Genomic DNA, 17876 nt, shown 5'->3' with positions numbered 1-17876 from the left:
GGTTGATAGGCTAGTGAATAGACACTCACATCCTTTACGTGTTATAGAGAAGAAGACTAAGTCAATCTACTTTGTAATCTCATCAATCTTAATATTTTTTTAAGTTGTTTAGGGAGTTCAAATGAAATACAATATTTTGCTAAAAAAAATAGCACCCAATTTTAAGAATGAAAAATATTTGGTAAAAAGAAGAGTAGGTGGTTTGTTGATGATTGTGAAAAATTCAAAAATTTTGAAAATCTAATATCCATAGCTTTTCATTGTAAAAGCAAAAAAAAAAGACTGTAACACTAATGTTGTAGTATTATTTGTTGCCTATAAATACCATTCCTATCCTTCATCTTCCTCTAAAAACATAATATGGCCTCCTATCTTTTTCTCTGCCTACTCCTAATCTTTCCCCATCGTTATGCTTCTTCTTTAGGATCTCACTCCTGCTCTTCACTAATCGAGTTCAAGAACTCTTTTTCCATAACAAATGATGCTTCTTGGTATTGCGATAAATCTCATCCCAAGACAAATTCATGGAAGGAGGGTACAGATTGCTGCTCATGGGATGGGGTCACTTGTGACCACCTAAATGCTCATGTGATTGCCCTTGACTTGAGCTGCAGTTTGCTATTTGGCAACTTCCCTTCCAATACCACACTCTTCCTTCTTCTTTACCTTCAAAAACTCAACCTTGCCTACAATGATTTTAATTTTTCCAAAATTCCATCTGAGTTTGGTCGGTTTGAAAGTCTAGTATATCTCAACCTTTCTCATACATGGTTTGTAGGAGAAGTCCCATCCCAAGTCTCCCACCTGTCAAAATTGGTTTCACTTGATCTCTCTTGGATTTATGACTCTGAGCAATTAACAATTGACAAACATGCCGTGGAGGGACTTGTTCACAACCTAACCGAGGTCAGACATTTGTTTTTGGATGGAATCAACATGTCTTCTATTAATCCTCATGTCTTCATGAATCTATCCTCTTCTCTAAGGTCTCTCAGTCTTGGTGGTTGTGATTTGCAAGGAAAATTCTCAAAAAACATTTTTGATTTGCCAAACCATTTGGACTTGTGGGGGAACCAATTGAGTGGACAAATTCAAATATCATTGGGGAACCTCTTGCAACTCACCCAGTTAGACTTAAAGCAGAACCAATTGAGTGGACAAATTCCAAGATCATTGGGGAACCTCTTGCAACTAACTCATTTAGACTTGTCGATGAACTAATTGAGTGGACAAATTCCAAGATTATTGGAGAACCTCTTGCAACTCACTCATTTAGACTTGTGCGGGAACCAATTGAGTGGACAAATTCCAAGATCATTGGGAAACCTCTTGCAACTCACTCATTTAGACTTGACGCAGAACCAACTGAGTGGACAAATTCCAAGATCATTGGGGAACTTCTTGCAACTCGCTCATTTAGACTTGTCAGACAACCAATTGAGTGGGCAAATTCCAAGATCATTGAGAAACCTCTTGCAACTCACTCATTTAGACTTGTCCTATGACCAATTGAGTGGACAAATTCCATCGTCAATTCTAAACCTAACGCGGCTTGAAGACTTGACAATAGCTGGAAATATATTAGAAGGTTCCATTCCAGATGAGGTAACAGCTTTTCCTAATCTAATATCACTATACTTATCTTATAATTTACTCAATGGAACACTTCCGTCATAGTTGTATACTGCTCCCTCCTTAAAGGAAATATTCCTCTCTCAAAATCAATTCAGTGGGCATATCAAAGAATTCCAATCCAAATCACCAGAATTGATATGTTTAGACAATAATAAACTCCAAGGTCCTCTTCCATCTTCAATATTCCAACTTCTCAATCTTACCAAGCTCAGCTTATCCTCAAATAATCTTAGTGGCGTCGTAGAGTTGAGCATGTTCTCAAACCTTCCAAATCTCGAATATCTTGACCTTTCATATAACAGCCTATCCTTCACATCTAATAGCACTTCTACTGTTAACCATACATTGCCTAATCTTATAAGCTTATTATTGTCATCTTGCAATCTTAGTGAATTCCCCCAATTTTTGAAAGAGCTTAAAAGTTTGGATAGCTTAGACCTCTCTTACAACAGAATTGAAGGCAAGATTCCACAGTGGATGCAAGAGGTGGGGAATGACTCTTTGTCGTATTTAAATGTATCCCATAACTCTTTGACAGAAGTTGAGCAGTTTCCATGGAAGAATATTGAAGTTCTTGACTTAAGCTCCAATTTGATCCGTGGAAATCTTCCGATTCCAGCTTCGACGATCAATATCTTTCTGATCTCAAATAATAGTTTCAATGGACAGGTCTCTTCTTTAATATGCAATGCCAGTGCTCTTAAAATTCTTGATTTGTCCCACAATAACTTGAGGGGAACAATTCCGCAATGTTTTGGAAATTTGAGCAACAGCCTGCAATTCTTGAATCTAAAGAAGAACAAGTTTTATGGGATGATTCCTCCAACATTTGCAAAGGGATGCTGACCGAGTAATTTTAACTTAAATGGAAATCTGTTAGAAGGGCCTTTGACACCATCCATCCTTAATTGTAAAGGTCTGGAAGTGCTAGATCTTGGTAACAACAAGATCAATGATACATTTCTTCATTGGTTGGGAGGTCTTCCACAGCTGCAAGTTCTTGTATTGAAGTCAAATCATATGTATGGTTCCTTGTGTGTCAATAGCTCTAAGTCTAGCCCTTTTTTCTCTGAAATCCAAATTTTTGACCTCTCAAGTAATTATTTTTCTGGACCCTTACCAGTGAGATATATCAACAGCTTCAAGGCTATCATAAATCTAGAGAAGATTGGGAGTACAATGTCGTACATGGGGTGGGGGTGGAGATGGGGCGTTTGATAAGGAAAATAGTGTCTTCTATACCTATTCCATTGGAATTGTTATGAAAGGACAACATAGGGAATTGGTGAAAATTTTCAACAAGTGGATGATCATTGATCTATCAAACAATCAGTTGGAAGGGGAGATTCCAAAGGTTATTGGGAAGCTCAACTTACTGAAAGGGCTCAACCTTTCTCATAATAACCTTAATGGTGGTATCCCCGCCTCAATAGGGAATTTGACAAGTCTTGAATGGTTGGACCTATCTTCAAACAGGTTGTCTGGGACGATTCCAAACAGATTGGCAGATCTGACATCTCTTGCGTCCTTAAATGTTTCTGAAAATCAACTCCACGGTTAGATTCCTCAAGGCAAACAATTCAACACATTTCGAAATGATTCATATGAAGGAAATAAGGGACTGTGTGGGTTTCCGATCTCGAAAGGTTGTAACATCATTGAGCAAGCACCTCCAAATGTGCTTGAAAAATATGGCTCAAAATCAAACATTGCTTTTGGTTGGAAAGTGGTGTTGATAGGTTATGGATGCGGAGTAGTGTTCGGAATGTCCGTGGGATATGTTGTTTTCCACACTGGTAAGCCGAAATGGTTGGTGAATTTGGTTGAAAACCAACAAGAGAAGAGGCGAAGAAGAAAGTCAAAGAATGGCAATCGCAGCAATAGACGAAAAAGGATCTAATTACTGCAAATGATGTTCAAGCATTAGTGTTGTATTGTCACAATTTCTTGTTGTGCAGACCGTTTTGCCTATGGTGAAGGGTTGCATTGGTATGTGTCTGTCTTTATTATTGTACCAATTCCTCTGTCTTTCATTGCTTTTCGTACTCTCTGTAATGGTTTGTTTGAGTGTAAAATTTTGTATGGTGGTGTTGTTTATGTCTTCTTTCATGACTTTGAATTTAGTCTCCATAATCTTTGCTACTGCCCACTAAAGGAGAAAGGAGAACAAAATGGCTCAATGATCTCTGTTGTATTTTCATAATTTTTTTACAAGTTAGCAGTAAAAGGACTGGTTATATGGAGAAAGTAAAAATATATAGCAGAGTTGAAGGAATGATGTAATGAATTGAAACATGGAACAATGCAGACAGTAGAAGGGTACGTATTAAAGGATGCATGAATTTCTAGCCTTTTAGTAATATTTCTCATTTTCCCAAATAAATTAATTGAAATAGTAATTTTTCTCATGTTTTCTAGTTATGCCTATTTACCTTATGAAAATGTCCAACATTATTGCTTGTGGATTAACTAATTAATCCATGTGTATGCTTTATTTATTTAAATGATTAATAGCTAATTTCATCCTTGAATTATAGTTCAAAAAGTATTTTTATATTTTAAAATTTTCATAAAAATAATTGTAACAAAATTTAAAAATTTTAAAATAAATAAAAATTTATATAAAAATCAATTGGTGCGAGAAAAAATAATTTTCTAACTAATTTTTCCACATCCAATCTCATAAATAATTAGTCTTTGAACTTTCATAAAAAAATATTAAATACCTATTCACTTTAATCCTACTCGCTTTTCATTTGCTTTATTGATTTATACGCTCTTCATATTATCTTTCTTTGCTTTTTTTCCTTCTTTTCATGTAGATCATTATAAATATAATATATGTTTTATTTATAGCTGAAATTAAAACCTTGAGTTGAAATTTAACATAAAAAATAGTGGGTTTGGAGAAGAAGAAGAGCACTTCGTATTTAAATTTAAAAAAATCTAAAATTCCAAAATTGAAAGTTACTCAAAATACTAAACAATCTAATAACGCAAATTTAAAAACTCAAAGAGGAAATTAAATAAAGAGTTAAAATGATTTGTTTTTAAATAAAATTGAAGGACCAAGTGATTATGTCAAATTGAAGTGCAAAATTTTGTTCTTTTGTGTGCAAATTTCTACATTGCTTGACAGCCATACATAGTAAGTGAATAGAAATTCACATTCTTTACGTATTTTAAGGAAGAAGGCTAAGTTAATCTACTTTATAATCTCATCAATCTTAAATTTCTCAGTAGTTTAGGGAGTTCAAATGAAATACAAACTTGTATTTATGTTGCAGAGGTTCATACATGGAATAGTTCAACCTGCCTGTGTATTCTTAATTTTGTGCCAAACCTATATATCTATCAACAAATTTAACAGTAATATTTACAATGGCATTGCAGAGTAACATATTTAACATTCGATTACACTGTCAAAACATTGCAGCAACCATGAGATTAATCCAATTACAGGAATTGAGGTAGCTTCATTGACGGTACAAACTAGTTAAAATTTCCAGCATTCATGTCTTTGTTCTCCCTCAAGTAAATGTAGTCAATACTGTAAATGGTGTGGAATCACTACAGGAAAACAGACTTTTAGCGGCGTTTTTTTGCAAGCGCCGCAAAAAATGTCGCTAAAGACAAGGACCTTTAGCGGCGTTTTTTATAAAAGCACCGTTAAAGACCAGGACATTTAGCGGCGCTCTTATAAAAACGCCGCCAAAGACCAGGACCTTTAGCGGCGTTCTTGTAAAAACGCCGCTAGAGACCTGTACTTTTAGTGGCGCTTTTATAAAAAACGCCGCTATAGACCTGTACTTTTAGCGGCTTTTTTTTAGAAAACGCCGCTAGAGACCAGGACCTTTAGCAGCGCTTTTATAAAAAACGCCGCTATAGACCTGTACTTTTAGCGGCGCTTTTATAAAAAATGCCGCTAAAGACCAGGACCTTTAGCGGCGCTTTTATAAAAAACGCTGTTAAAGACTAGGACCATTAGCGGCGCTTTTATAAAAAACGCCGCTATAGACCTGTACTTTTAGCGGCGCTTTTTTAAAAAGCGCCGTTAATTTGCCCAGTTTTGCAATATGTATTTTTACACCTATATCCAACCCTCCTGCAAGAAATTCAATAAAAAACAGCAAATATACCATGAAATCCAACCCAACCAAAACACGCAAATTTAAATAATACAAAATTATACGAAAAATATATTATATAAATTGTAAATGAATATTCAAAATATTCTTAAAATAATGTTAAAAGTTACAAGAAAACAAATGTCTATGATGGCGGATTTTGAAATTGGTGGAACATAGTCATCATAGACTGAAGCTACTGCTGGAGTTCATTGTATTTCCTGTTCTGCTCCACCTCCCTCGCTGCTGCCTGCACTCTAAGTTGAGAAATTTGCTCATCTGTGCTAGCTTGTATCTGAACTATCTGATCTTTTAACCTCTGAACTTCAGCTTGACTTTGACTCCCGGAAGGCATGTATTGGTGCGAGGTGGATCCAAAATATTGGGTCGGGTTAACACCAGATCCTTGAAATCTAACCCGACCATACCTTTCAGGACCCAAAACTTCATTAATAATTCTGTTATCAATATCCTCAAAATTAACAGAACTATCAGTCGAAGCAGTCGCTTCATACTCTGCCTTCTTATCTTTTAGTTTCTCCTAATAAATCAGTTAAAGAGTTAGAAACGAAATATACAATAAAAAAGAATACAACATAATATTATTTAAATTACACTAATAAAAGCGCATTTAATTAAAAATTATAATTAAATATTATAAATATTTATAATGAATCAATTTTTATTAAGTAAATATACCATAATTTCTGCAGCCTCAGATGACATCGGAGTTCCATCTTTTTTCCTTTGCGTAATGTCAAAAAGTTGAAGGCGTCCAACTTTTTGACCAGACGAGGCTTCCTACAATATAGTAGTAAAAATATTATTTAATGGTAAAAAGTTATTAATACTTGATAGATTTAATAAATCCATAGTACCTCGGCCTGAGCTACACAAACAAAACTTTTCGACCCTGCCGTGTGTGTAAATTTTTGTTTTTGCCTGCTGCTTGTTCCAACTCGCTCACGGTCCTACATAATGAAATTATTATTACGTATATAGTAAATACTATAAACCAAAAAATTTATAAGAGTTTGCAAGTACATAATACCTCTCCTTTCTTCGAATTCCAAAATCAAACCGCATCTTCCCATTGGTACCTCAGCATTCCCGGTGGGACATTTTGCAATTTTTTTTCGAGGCTTATGGGTTTTTTAAAATATTCTTTTTTCAAAATGCTTTTATTGTCTCTCCATTTTTTACCCAATGCCTTCTTGATATAGGCATCAGAGACCTCTAAAGCAAACCTGTCCTAAAAAATACAAGTTTAGGAAGTAAATATAAATGAAACTTAAACCAAAGTATTATAATTACATTAACGTTTTGTTACCTTAATATTAGAGAGAGCTTGATTTTTATTGCTATCAGGCATGTTATGCCATGATTCGTAGTTGATGGGCAACATATTGGCATTTCGTGCTATAATGCTCAAATAGCCTACTAAAAGTCGAGCTTCTTGTCTAACAGGCTGACCATGGCTGTTTCTAGTTACTTTGGCACGCTCGACAGAATTTAAGTTAAATAATCTGTTAGGAGCGTACGTCCTCGACCTCTGCGCGTCCCACCATTTTCAGCTGAAAAATAATAAATTATTACTATATTGAAATTTAAAAATAAATCAGTAATAAAATTTAATACAATTTGTAAAATAAACTTAACATTACTTTGAAATTCTACAGACTCGTCAAGTGTCTCCGGCACACTTGAAGATCCAACAATTGTCTGCTGTTTAGTACTTACTTCTTCTGAATTTGTAGTATTCTGTACAATACTAAGATCTCTTAATCTTCTCTAGGCATTTTTCCTGCAACACATAAAATAGATAAAATTTTAGTAAGAAATAACAACAATAGTAAATATAAAATAGTTAAATTATATAACATGACCAATGTTAATATTGTATCATTACATATAAATAAAAAATCATAAAATCTTACTACATCATAAATCGTAAATATCTTCGTCTACATCCTAACGAACCCATTGAAATTGTGTACTAGTACTAGGGATATTTTCATCTAAGTCTTGTTCTGGAAAAGGCAAAGTTTCTGATCTTTCACCGATTGCATCTCTACTTCCATTCCCCATGTCAAACAAGTCTCTAGGGGTGTTTCAGAGTACAACGTACCAACCCTCATCAATTGGATCTTTCGAGTAGAAAACTTGTTTTAACTTGAGAAGAAAATACATACGGCTCGTCTATCAAATGTTCTCCAGTGTGAATTAATCGAGAGAAATTCATCATTGTAAAACCAAACTGATCATTTTTAATTCCGCGAGCAGTATTAGCATCAGCCCAATCACATCGAAATAAGACAACTTTCTATTTTCCATAATAATCCAACTCAGTAATGTCAGTTAGAAGTCCATAATACTCCACATTTCCCTTGACAGGATTACTGTCCCTAGCACTAGCGTAACTTGTAATTAAAGAATTAACAACTACTCCACAATTTTGAGTTCTCCTCAATCTCTCGCGATGTTCAGTATGAAATCTGAATCCATTCATGATGAAGCCACTATATCTTTTTACTACTTGATTCGGACCTTGGGAAAGCCATTTAACTTCGTCATTAACGACATTCCCACTCCAAACCTATTGGATCGAAAGTAAATTGAGTAATTATAAATGTTATGAGAAAACATTATTATTTGTCAATAAAATGTTGGGTTGCATACCGTTTGGCTTAACCATTCATGAAAAGATTTTGTGAATAACCTATTAATCTCGCGATGTTGTAATCTTCGTAAGCGTGGACGAGATCTTAAGATTTGTTTGTACTCACTATGTTAAACACATGTTTAATTCATTAAAAAAATAAACAAATCAAAAAAAGAAGAATATTTATCATATTCTAGAACTTACTTGCGTAATTGTTCAAGTGCATCGTGGTGGAAAAGAACATATCTATGTGCTTGTATCCAAGATCGGTCATCTAATTCTACAATTTCAACTTTGCCGATTGGTTCTCCATAACTTTGAAATAAATAAGTTTTGTCCAAGTTAGGATCATTGAGTCCGAATTTCTACTTGGTCTATTCAATCTTGTTTCAACATCTAAATATCTAGAACAAAATGTAATACACTCCTCTCGCCAAGTAGCCTTCACAATTGATCCTTCCGGATAACGCTTGTTACGGCAATAAGACTTCAATTTGCTTAGGAACCTAAACACCGTATACAACATTATCAAACTGGTAACTATAGGTATAAAGGTGAATGCCTTTGAAATAAATTAGCACCTTTCAATTGGATACATCCAACGATAGAAAACCGCCCACCAATTATTGCTTCACGAGGAGATGAATGACAAGGTGCACCATAATAGTAAAGAAGGAGGTGGAAAGATCTTCTCCAAATTGCATAATGTCAAAGCGGCTCGATCTTGTACTTTTCAAGTTCTTCAACATTCGAACTTTGCCACAAATTGCTTTCATTATATTGGACACTCAATTATACGAGGATGTTACCTTCTTTGACATACAGCACCGTAAAGCAACTGGAAGTATATCTTGCATCAGGATGTGATAGTCATGTGATTTTAATGAATATAGTCTTCGATCTTTAAGACTTACACATCGAGATATATTTGATGAATACGCATCCGGAACCTTTATATCCTTCAACACCGTGCGAACATTTCTTTCTCTTCCTTTGACATTGCAAAATTGTAGGCGGCAACCAATATTTTCCATTAGGAAGTACTTGGGGATGAAGATCACGCCTAATTCCCATGTGAACTAAATCAAGTCGACTTTAAAGATTATCTTTTGATTTACCATCGACGTTCAAAATTGTCCGGATGATGTTCTTGCAGACATTCTTCTCAATATGCATCACATCAAGATTGTGGCGTAATATGTGATGCTCCCAATAAGGCAACTCAAAAAAAATACTTCTTTTCTTCCACAAGTCCGCCTCATTAGGGTCATCCTCCTCGTCAGATTCATCATCAGATTTATCCCTTGATCGTCTATTTGTTTACCTGTTAGATGGTTGATTCAGCTTTCCGTAACTGAAATCCATATCTTTTAACATGAATAAGATTTCAGATCCAATGGTCTACTCAGGAGCTTTTTTCAACTCTTCAGTACCGTCAAATAAAGCCTTCTGAAATCTATATCTATGATTTTCATCTAACCACCGACGATGCCTATATACTTTGAATCTTTAAAATATTTAATGTAACACCCCCTACCCGTATCTGTCGCCGGAATAGAGTACGAGGCATTACCGAGAAGCATGAAACACTTACAGATAATTTAAATACATTTTCATAACAATTTGTTTCGATTTCATACTATTTCATATTTAAGCTTTATTCACTAAAGTATTTGAAATATCATCTTTATGCAAATAGCACACATGAGGTACATAATTCTATAATTATGAATGAACACATTTATCAAACATATTCCATATTTTTATATATATCATAGTTTCATATTTCCATGTATCAATTACCATCACTTCCTCATATTTTAGACAAAGAAGTGTAACAATTCATAAATATGCAATTCATTAACTCTTCCTACCAATTACGATTTAAATTGCCAAATCACTTATTGAGCCCAATTTCAATGTTCACTAAAATTTATCATATAAATTTTGATGTACGTATTCATCAATAAATTCCATGTACAAATATCATCATTTTATATTTCCACATACATTTGCTTTTCACATTTATGAATTCAAATAGCATATACAATACATACCAATGTATTTCAAGTACGTTTTCATGATATTTCATTTCGAACTCAGATTATTTCATACTAGAAGTTTTCTCATTAACTCATTTGGAGTACCAATTCATACGGATAATACACTCAAGGCGTAGAAATATATAATCACAAATGAATTCATCCATCAACCAAGTTTTATGCTCATGTCTCATCAACTCGTATTTCCTTATGTCACATAATTCCATGTAATACTTACCAAACTTCTTCAAATTAGTGAACATCTTACGAATTGAGTACTTCGTTTTTTTTCGATGCTATAGTTCAACTATGGTCTTACACATCTTTACATAATGATGCCATAGCCCATTATGGTCTTACACGTAATCACATATCTCATCGATGTCATATCCCATATATGGTCTTATACAATAGCATATATCACACGATGCCTTATCCCGATATGGTCTTATACGAAATCACTTGTCACTTGTCACTTGTCACTTGTAGCCAAAGCTACCACTATTCATCGATCGGTAGTGGTGCTACCATTTTCATCGATCGTAGCCGAGCTACCACTTTTCATCGATTAGGTAGCCGGCTACCATTTTCATCGATCGGTAGTGGTGCTACCATTTTCATCGATCGTAGCCGAGCTACCACTTTTCATCGATCGGTAGTGAAGCTACCACTTTTCATCGATCGTAGTGAAGCTACCACTTTTCAGCTTGTCATTTGCCATTGATCGATAAGTGTAGCGAAGCTATCACTTATCGATTTCACTTGTCCTTAATCAGATAAGTGTAGCCGAAGTTATTACTTATCACTTTCATTTGTCCTTGATCAGATAAGTGTAGTCGAAGCTATCACTTATCACTTGTTTCCATGGTCCAACCATGGTCTTTTCCTTCAATTCATATTGTTACTGAACTGAAATGCTCAATTTGATCATTTATTCAATTTTCATGCTTTTACATTATTCACGATTTTATCACCAATACATATGAAATAACTCATCATAAAATTTATAAAATTAACAAATAATCACTAAAATTTAGCCATATAAACTCACAAGTTCAATTTTTGTATTATAACGATAATCATAATTTCATAATAAATATTCCAAATAAAACATTATATCATTTCTAATCCAACACTCATCGATTATAACCGGGCATGTGATCAATTTATACACGAGTCATTCATATATATGTATATTTTTCCTCCTCCTCCTCTCCATCCACATCCTTAGTATAAATAACACACTTGTAAGTAACATTATCCATAATTTTCATTATCTACTTATGTGAATATTCAAGCTATCCATCTGTGTCATAGTCACTAAATTATTTTTATCTTTAGCTATAGAACTCCAAATTAAGATCTGATAATTTTCTCTGAAACTAGACTCATATACCTTCTTACCATAAAAATTTCATAATTTTTGGTTGGGCCAATTAATACAGTTTATTCATTGAAGTCTCCCCTATTCTGTTGTCTGACAGTTCTGACCCTTCTTTACTAAAAATTAATTATCTTCTTGTACAGGATTCGAATGATGTCCTCGTTTATTTATCTTGAAAATAGACTCATTCAGAATTCTAAACATATAAATTTAAGCCCCTAATTATTTTTATCCAAGTTTTTATGATTTTCCAAAGTCAGAACAGGGGAACTCGAAATCATTCTGACCTTGTCTCACAAAAGTTATTGTATCTGATGATTTACAATTCCATTGCTTACATAATTTCTTTTATAAGAAACTAGACTCAATAAGCTTTAATTTCATATTTTATTCATCCTCTAATTCGATTTCTATAATTTTTAGTGATTTTTCAAAGTTAGACTACCGCTGCTATCTAAAACAGTTTTAGTGCAAAATGTTTATTTCCATTTTGCCCCAAATTTCACAATTCATACAATTCCGTCCTTGCTCAATTAACCCCTCAATTAAGATAATTTTCTCAATTAACACTTTTTCTAGACATTATAAGTTATTTCATAATTTTTGAAATTCAAAATTTCCGTATGAAACTTTAACTTCAAACTCTTTTACAATTAGGTCCCAAACATTCACTTTTCTATTCAATTCTTTCAATAAAATCAGCATATAAATAATTTAAAGCTCTAATTCCATGCCAAATCATCATATACTTCCAGCACATATTCACAACAACTTTCAATTTCTTTCATAGAATCAAAAACTAATGAATTCAACAAGTGGACCTAGTTGTAAAAGTCACAAAAACATAAAAATTTCAAGGAGAAAACAAGAATTAAACTTACATGAAGCTAGAGTATGAAAACCAGCTTGAACCCGTCTCCATGGCTGTTTTTCAGCTGATGAATATGAAGAGAAAATGAAGAGAATTCTAGATATTCTAATTTAGTCCCATTTTTATTTAGCCAATTTTGGCAATTTTCCAATTTTGCCCTTATTTCATCCATTTCCTGATTTTTCTCGGCTATTGTCGCCCAAAATATCTCCTTTAGGACTATTTTCACTTTAGGTCCTTCCTCATTTGACAATTGAGCTATTTAATCCTTCTAGCAACTTTTACACCCTTTTCAATTTAGTCCTTTTTATTTAATTAACCACCCAAACGTAAAAATTTTCTGACTAAATTTTAATACTACCTCACCAACACTCCATAAATATTTCTAAAAATATTTATGGCTCGACTTATGAAGTTGAGGTCTCGATACCTCATTCTCGACCCAATTTACCTAATTAATTCTTTTAAATCACCAAATTCACTAATTCAAAAATGCTTTTATATTCGCATTTGACTCATAGGTATTAATTTATTAAATTTTTAACTCACCCGTCAGATTTAGTGATCTCAAATATCTATTCCCGATACCACTGAAAATTAGGCTGTTACATTTAAAACGTACCTTAATAAAACGTACTTGGTCTACTCCACTCTCACCAGCAAACAGAGGCTGGAGTCCAAAAAGTAATATTTTTTAAGTAATTTAAAGTGAAAATGCATAGAAATAAGGAAAAAAAATTTGCAACTAAACGGCCTGTACGTACCTAGAACAAATGTCAATGGCTGTGGTGTATTTAGTTGCACCAAATATTATTTCAGGTGCTCGATAGTACCTAGAACAGATGTAAGGTTATAAGAGTAGCACCAAATATATTTCAGTTTAAGCAAATATAAAAACTTTATCTATATCAGTACCAAATTTTAATTCGAAGATTAAATGACAGCTTCAGTTGAACCAATACTTGCAGGAAGAGCAGGAAGCAATAAATGAAGCTGTACACCTCAGCAAAATCTGGAAAGACTACACTGTATAGAAAGCACACTTATCATCAATGGGACAAAGGAAACTTAAGGATCTGATGACAGGAACTACTCAAGGATCCAATACTTCAAATAATAATTAATACTGTTTTGATAAAAATTAGTTATAACTTTTAAAGGCATTTAAAAATATTAAATATTAAATATTAAAATCAATTGCTTCAACCCCAATCAACTGGAATTTGCCAATGACCATGAAAAACATCATAATATATTGAGTCTTGCTGCAATTTACTATATCCAATATAAGCTTGCCATTCTAAACACCATTATCAGTGCCATTTTCTTTTTTCACCATAACCTTCAATTGACATCTCATTTTATAATTAGAAATTGAAAAGCATTTTCAAACAAAATATAACAATTTTTTTATATAAAACGTGAGCAACAAGACAGCATTAAACTCTTAAATCAATCTAAGTCCACACTAAACACATAAGTTGGATAGAAACATGAAAACAGACGAAAAGAACATCTAAAAAACCAAAATGGAATCACCATTATTATGTATACATGAAAATGCACAGCTTGAAACAAACCAACTTTGCATGTGCAGAATCATACTCCACAAAACTCATAAACATTAACTTCTTCTAACCAGAATACCAACTTTATATTTACAGAGGCCTAGATGGAAACTAACATAACTGTTGATATATAACTTATCTAATAAGAATCATAGAATATGCAGAAAGTACCTGAGTATTTAGTATCAAGAGAACCATGTATTCAAAGGAAAAGAGCCAGAAATTGATCAATGTATGCAAAACTTGGTCTATATTTCAAAACTGGAATAAAGCTTTCATCTAGTACCAAATACATACATATATAGAGACACAAACACACAGGCATACATCTTCCATTACCTAAATCTGTTTCTTAAAAATAAAAGATAAGTAAGCTTCTACAGGAAACTTAACGAAGGAAGCCAAATCGATACAAAACACAAAAAATAGTGGATGAAATAAGCTTAAAAATTTAGGAATGTAATTAAATGTTAATTAAATGTTAGGAAAAACATTAAAAATTTAGGAATGTAATTAAATGTTAATTAAACATTGAAAACATAAAAGGAAACACATGTTGAAAGAAACATAAATGTTAGGGAAGACAATGTTTACCTTGATTGAATTGGAAATGTTTTCTTGAGGGTTTATTTAGAGATGCTTGGGATTAATCTCTAATAATGTCGAGAGACTTCCCTACTCATTGCATTTGAAGAACAGAAGTTTGTTTCTGGTCGACAAAACAATCAAATGAGTTCTAAAAATAAACAACATTTAATGATTGGTATAATATTAATTATATTGCATAATAACAGGTGGGAATAAACAAATAAAATTATTAAAAAAAATAGCCAGCAATTTGGTATAACATTAACAGGAGAAATAGTATACCATTAACAGGAGAAATAGGACCAAGCTCAATACCATTAAAAGACAGTAAGTTACATTGTATACATATTATCATTGCAATTTGGTATAAATATTCCCGATTGTCCCAAAGAATGCTAACTATCACACCAGATTAACATTAACCACGACAAAATTTCCTCTACTGCTTCAAGCTCATGCTCTCTTCTTGCGACTTATCCTCAATGCAATTAGAGCAAGGAACGTAAAACCTAAGGAAAAAGTTGTTGTTGCTCGAAGAATTTGAAAGCTGTCCATATATTTGGGATCATAGTAGATCCAATATATATATGCACTAACAATATTCTCATTAATGCCAAAGACCTTTTTACTCTCCATGAGAGGAGTTGATCCCTCAAACACCAAGTTATCCACAGTTTGCCTTAGGGAAAAGTGAATAACAGGGAAAACCAGAACCAAATGAAGAGTAAATATAATTCAAAGCGATTAAAAAACGAATTCCCAGATTCCTATCAAAATTGGTCAAAACATCACCTTCGAGCTCATTGTATATAGGTTGAACATTGAAATGGCAAACATATACATTAGTCATAATAGGGATAACTACCAAGAAATCAAAATTGCCATTTTCGATCCAAAATCTGGCTCCTCCTTGGAGCCTCTATCTTCCCTTCAATAAGCTTAATGAATGCAACAAAAAAGCAAACCACAACGAAAACAACAATGAGAGCTACCAAGCGTACCAAGTCATGCTCAATGACTCAATCCTATCTAACACGCAAAGATAGAGCAAGAAAAACAACCATAACAACCAAAACCAATAACTTCTTATGATCCCAAAAACCAGTCCTAACCACTGATCGAGAACCCCAATATGACGAACCGAACCAGACATAACATCACCCATAATAATCAAATAAACTATCAGGATACCTGCATTGTTGACAATTATGCAAATCTCAGACAAAACCCTAGCAGTTCTCCCCATTGCAATTTTCACAACTTCCCAATAAGATCTAGCTTTACAAGAAACCGCAAACCTAATCAACATCTCGACAGTAATTTCAGACAAAATCCCAATCAGGATTATCAAAAAAATCCTTAAAACAAGACCCAGAACCTTCATAGTAGCAGGTAAAACCATGATTCCAGCACTAATAATTGTGGTGGTTAAGTTAAAAACAGCACCAGAAACACCAAACCCGGTATTGGGTTTACTTAAAACAAGGGTATAATCATCGAGATCAAACCCATTTCAAACCATTTCAAACAAAAAAAAAGCAAGTAATACAGTAACTACACATTAATCTGAAGGGGACTCAAAAACTAATCATTTCAAACCCATGAAGCATATGACTGTCGACGAGAAGAAAGGAAAAATAGTTAGGGATTTTGGGGATGGGGGAACAGAATAAGGGAAAAAAAGGAGACTTGGGGAAAATGTTAGGGATTTTGGGTTTGGGGAATTAGGGGATGATTTGGGGGAAAAAGAGAAGTGTTTTAGGGATTTAGGGAAGGAAGAGACGAAATGAGGGAAAATTACTTAGCAAAAAATGAGACTGATTTCGAGTAAAGGGCATAAACCTCAGGAGAGAAAAAACGACGCCGTTTCAAATATGGAAATTTTGTGGCGTTTTCAGCAACACGCCTGTAATGAGACCTTTTGCGGCGTTTTCAGCAAAGCGCCACTAACGCCTCTTTTATCTACACTACAAAACGACGTCGTTCTAATACGAGTTGTGGCATTTATTACAGAGACGCCACTAAAGCCATTACTATTTAGAGGAAACAACGCCGTTTTACTGTAATGTATAATTAAATTTTATGGCGTTTTCTTGAAAAACGCCGCTATTTTTTATCTTTAGCGGCGTTTTATGCATAAACGCCGCTAATACCTTAATATTTTATAAAATTGATCAAAATTTAAAACTATATATTTAGAATTTCTTTTAAATTATATCTAAATAATGATACTTGTGATGAATGTTAGTGTAGTACAATATCTATATTTCATATATTTATATTAGGTTTAGTCCAAATTCCTAAGAATCTCATAAAATTCTAAATATTGGTTTAATATTCAATAATAATATACCTTAAACTTTAAACCTCAAACAATAAACTTACACTCTAAACCCTAACTATATTTGAAACTTTAATTTTGATTTAATACACATTTTAAAATACATATTATGTATGCATATAAATTAATTTAAAAATACATGATGCTATTTATTATATCAATAACGCGTAAATATTTTACAAGATCTACATCAAATTACAGAATTCATGTACACAATTGCACACTAAACCACTTTTCATATATATATTTATATATTTTTTCAAATAATAATATATATATTTATCTAATATACATTTATCTTCTAAATTAAAATCCAAAATTATACTCTAAATTTAAAACCCTAAACCTGAGACTCTAAACCCCTAAACCTTAGACCACAAACACAAAACCCCTAACCCTAAACTTTAAACCCCAAAACTATTCGGTAACCTTAAACCAACCATAACTCCTAGACCATAAAGCCCAAACTATAAAGTAATTAAAAAATTGCTAACCTTAAACCATAATCGTATACATATTATTAGGAATTCGTGTGGCCAATGTTAGTGTAGTACAAATTAAAACACACACACACACACACATATATATATATATATATGTTTATATTCTTATATTAAATAATATGAGTATATACAAAATAGCATGAATCTTAAATGTT

The 17876-nt window shown here is 33.2% G+C and overlaps 2 protein-coding genes and 2 pseudogenes across 2 annotated transcripts; 2 read left to right on the top strand and 2 right to left on the bottom strand.

Moving 5' to 3' along the window:
* Positions 1-360: 360 nt before the first annotated feature.
* Positions 361-2481, top strand: LOC108487950 (receptor-like protein 7). The gene is made up of 3 exons (XM_017792282.1): positions 361-1127; positions 1242-1605; positions 1702-2481. The coding sequence occupies exons 1-3, from the start codon at positions 361-363 to the stop codon at positions 2479-2481; spliced, it is 1911 nt and encodes a 636-aa protein (XP_017647771.1).
* Positions 2482-2896: 415 nt separating this feature from the next.
* On the top strand, positions 2897-3815 carry LOC108487951 (receptor-like protein 9DC3; annotated as a pseudogene).
* Positions 3816-5857: 2042 nt separating this feature from the next.
* Positions 5858-7004, bottom strand: LOC128293285 (uncharacterized). The gene is made up of 4 exons (XM_053029072.1): positions 6814-7004; positions 6641-6733; positions 6462-6563; positions 5858-6303 (listed from the first exon to the last, which is right to left on the bottom strand). The coding sequence occupies exons 3-4, from the start codon at positions 6486-6488 to the stop codon at positions 5959-5961; spliced, it is 372 nt and encodes a 123-aa protein (XP_052885032.1). The 5' UTR covers positions 6489-6563; positions 6641-6733; positions 6814-7004; the 3' UTR covers positions 5858-5958.
* An 8268-nt stretch (positions 7005-15272) lies between these two features.
* LOC128279249 (amino acid transporter AVT6E-like) lies at positions 15273-16390 on the bottom strand (annotated as a pseudogene).
* Positions 16391-17876: the final 1486 nt, after the last annotated feature.

Source organism: Gossypium arboreum, chromosome 5 (assembly GCF_025698485.1).
Source record: "Gossypium arboreum isolate Shixiya-1 chromosome 5, ASM2569848v2, whole genome shotgun sequence".
Classification (NCBI taxonomy): Eukaryota; Viridiplantae; Streptophyta; class Magnoliopsida; order Malvales; family Malvaceae; genus Gossypium; species Gossypium arboreum.
This window is presented reverse-complemented; position numbering and strand designations above follow the sequence as displayed.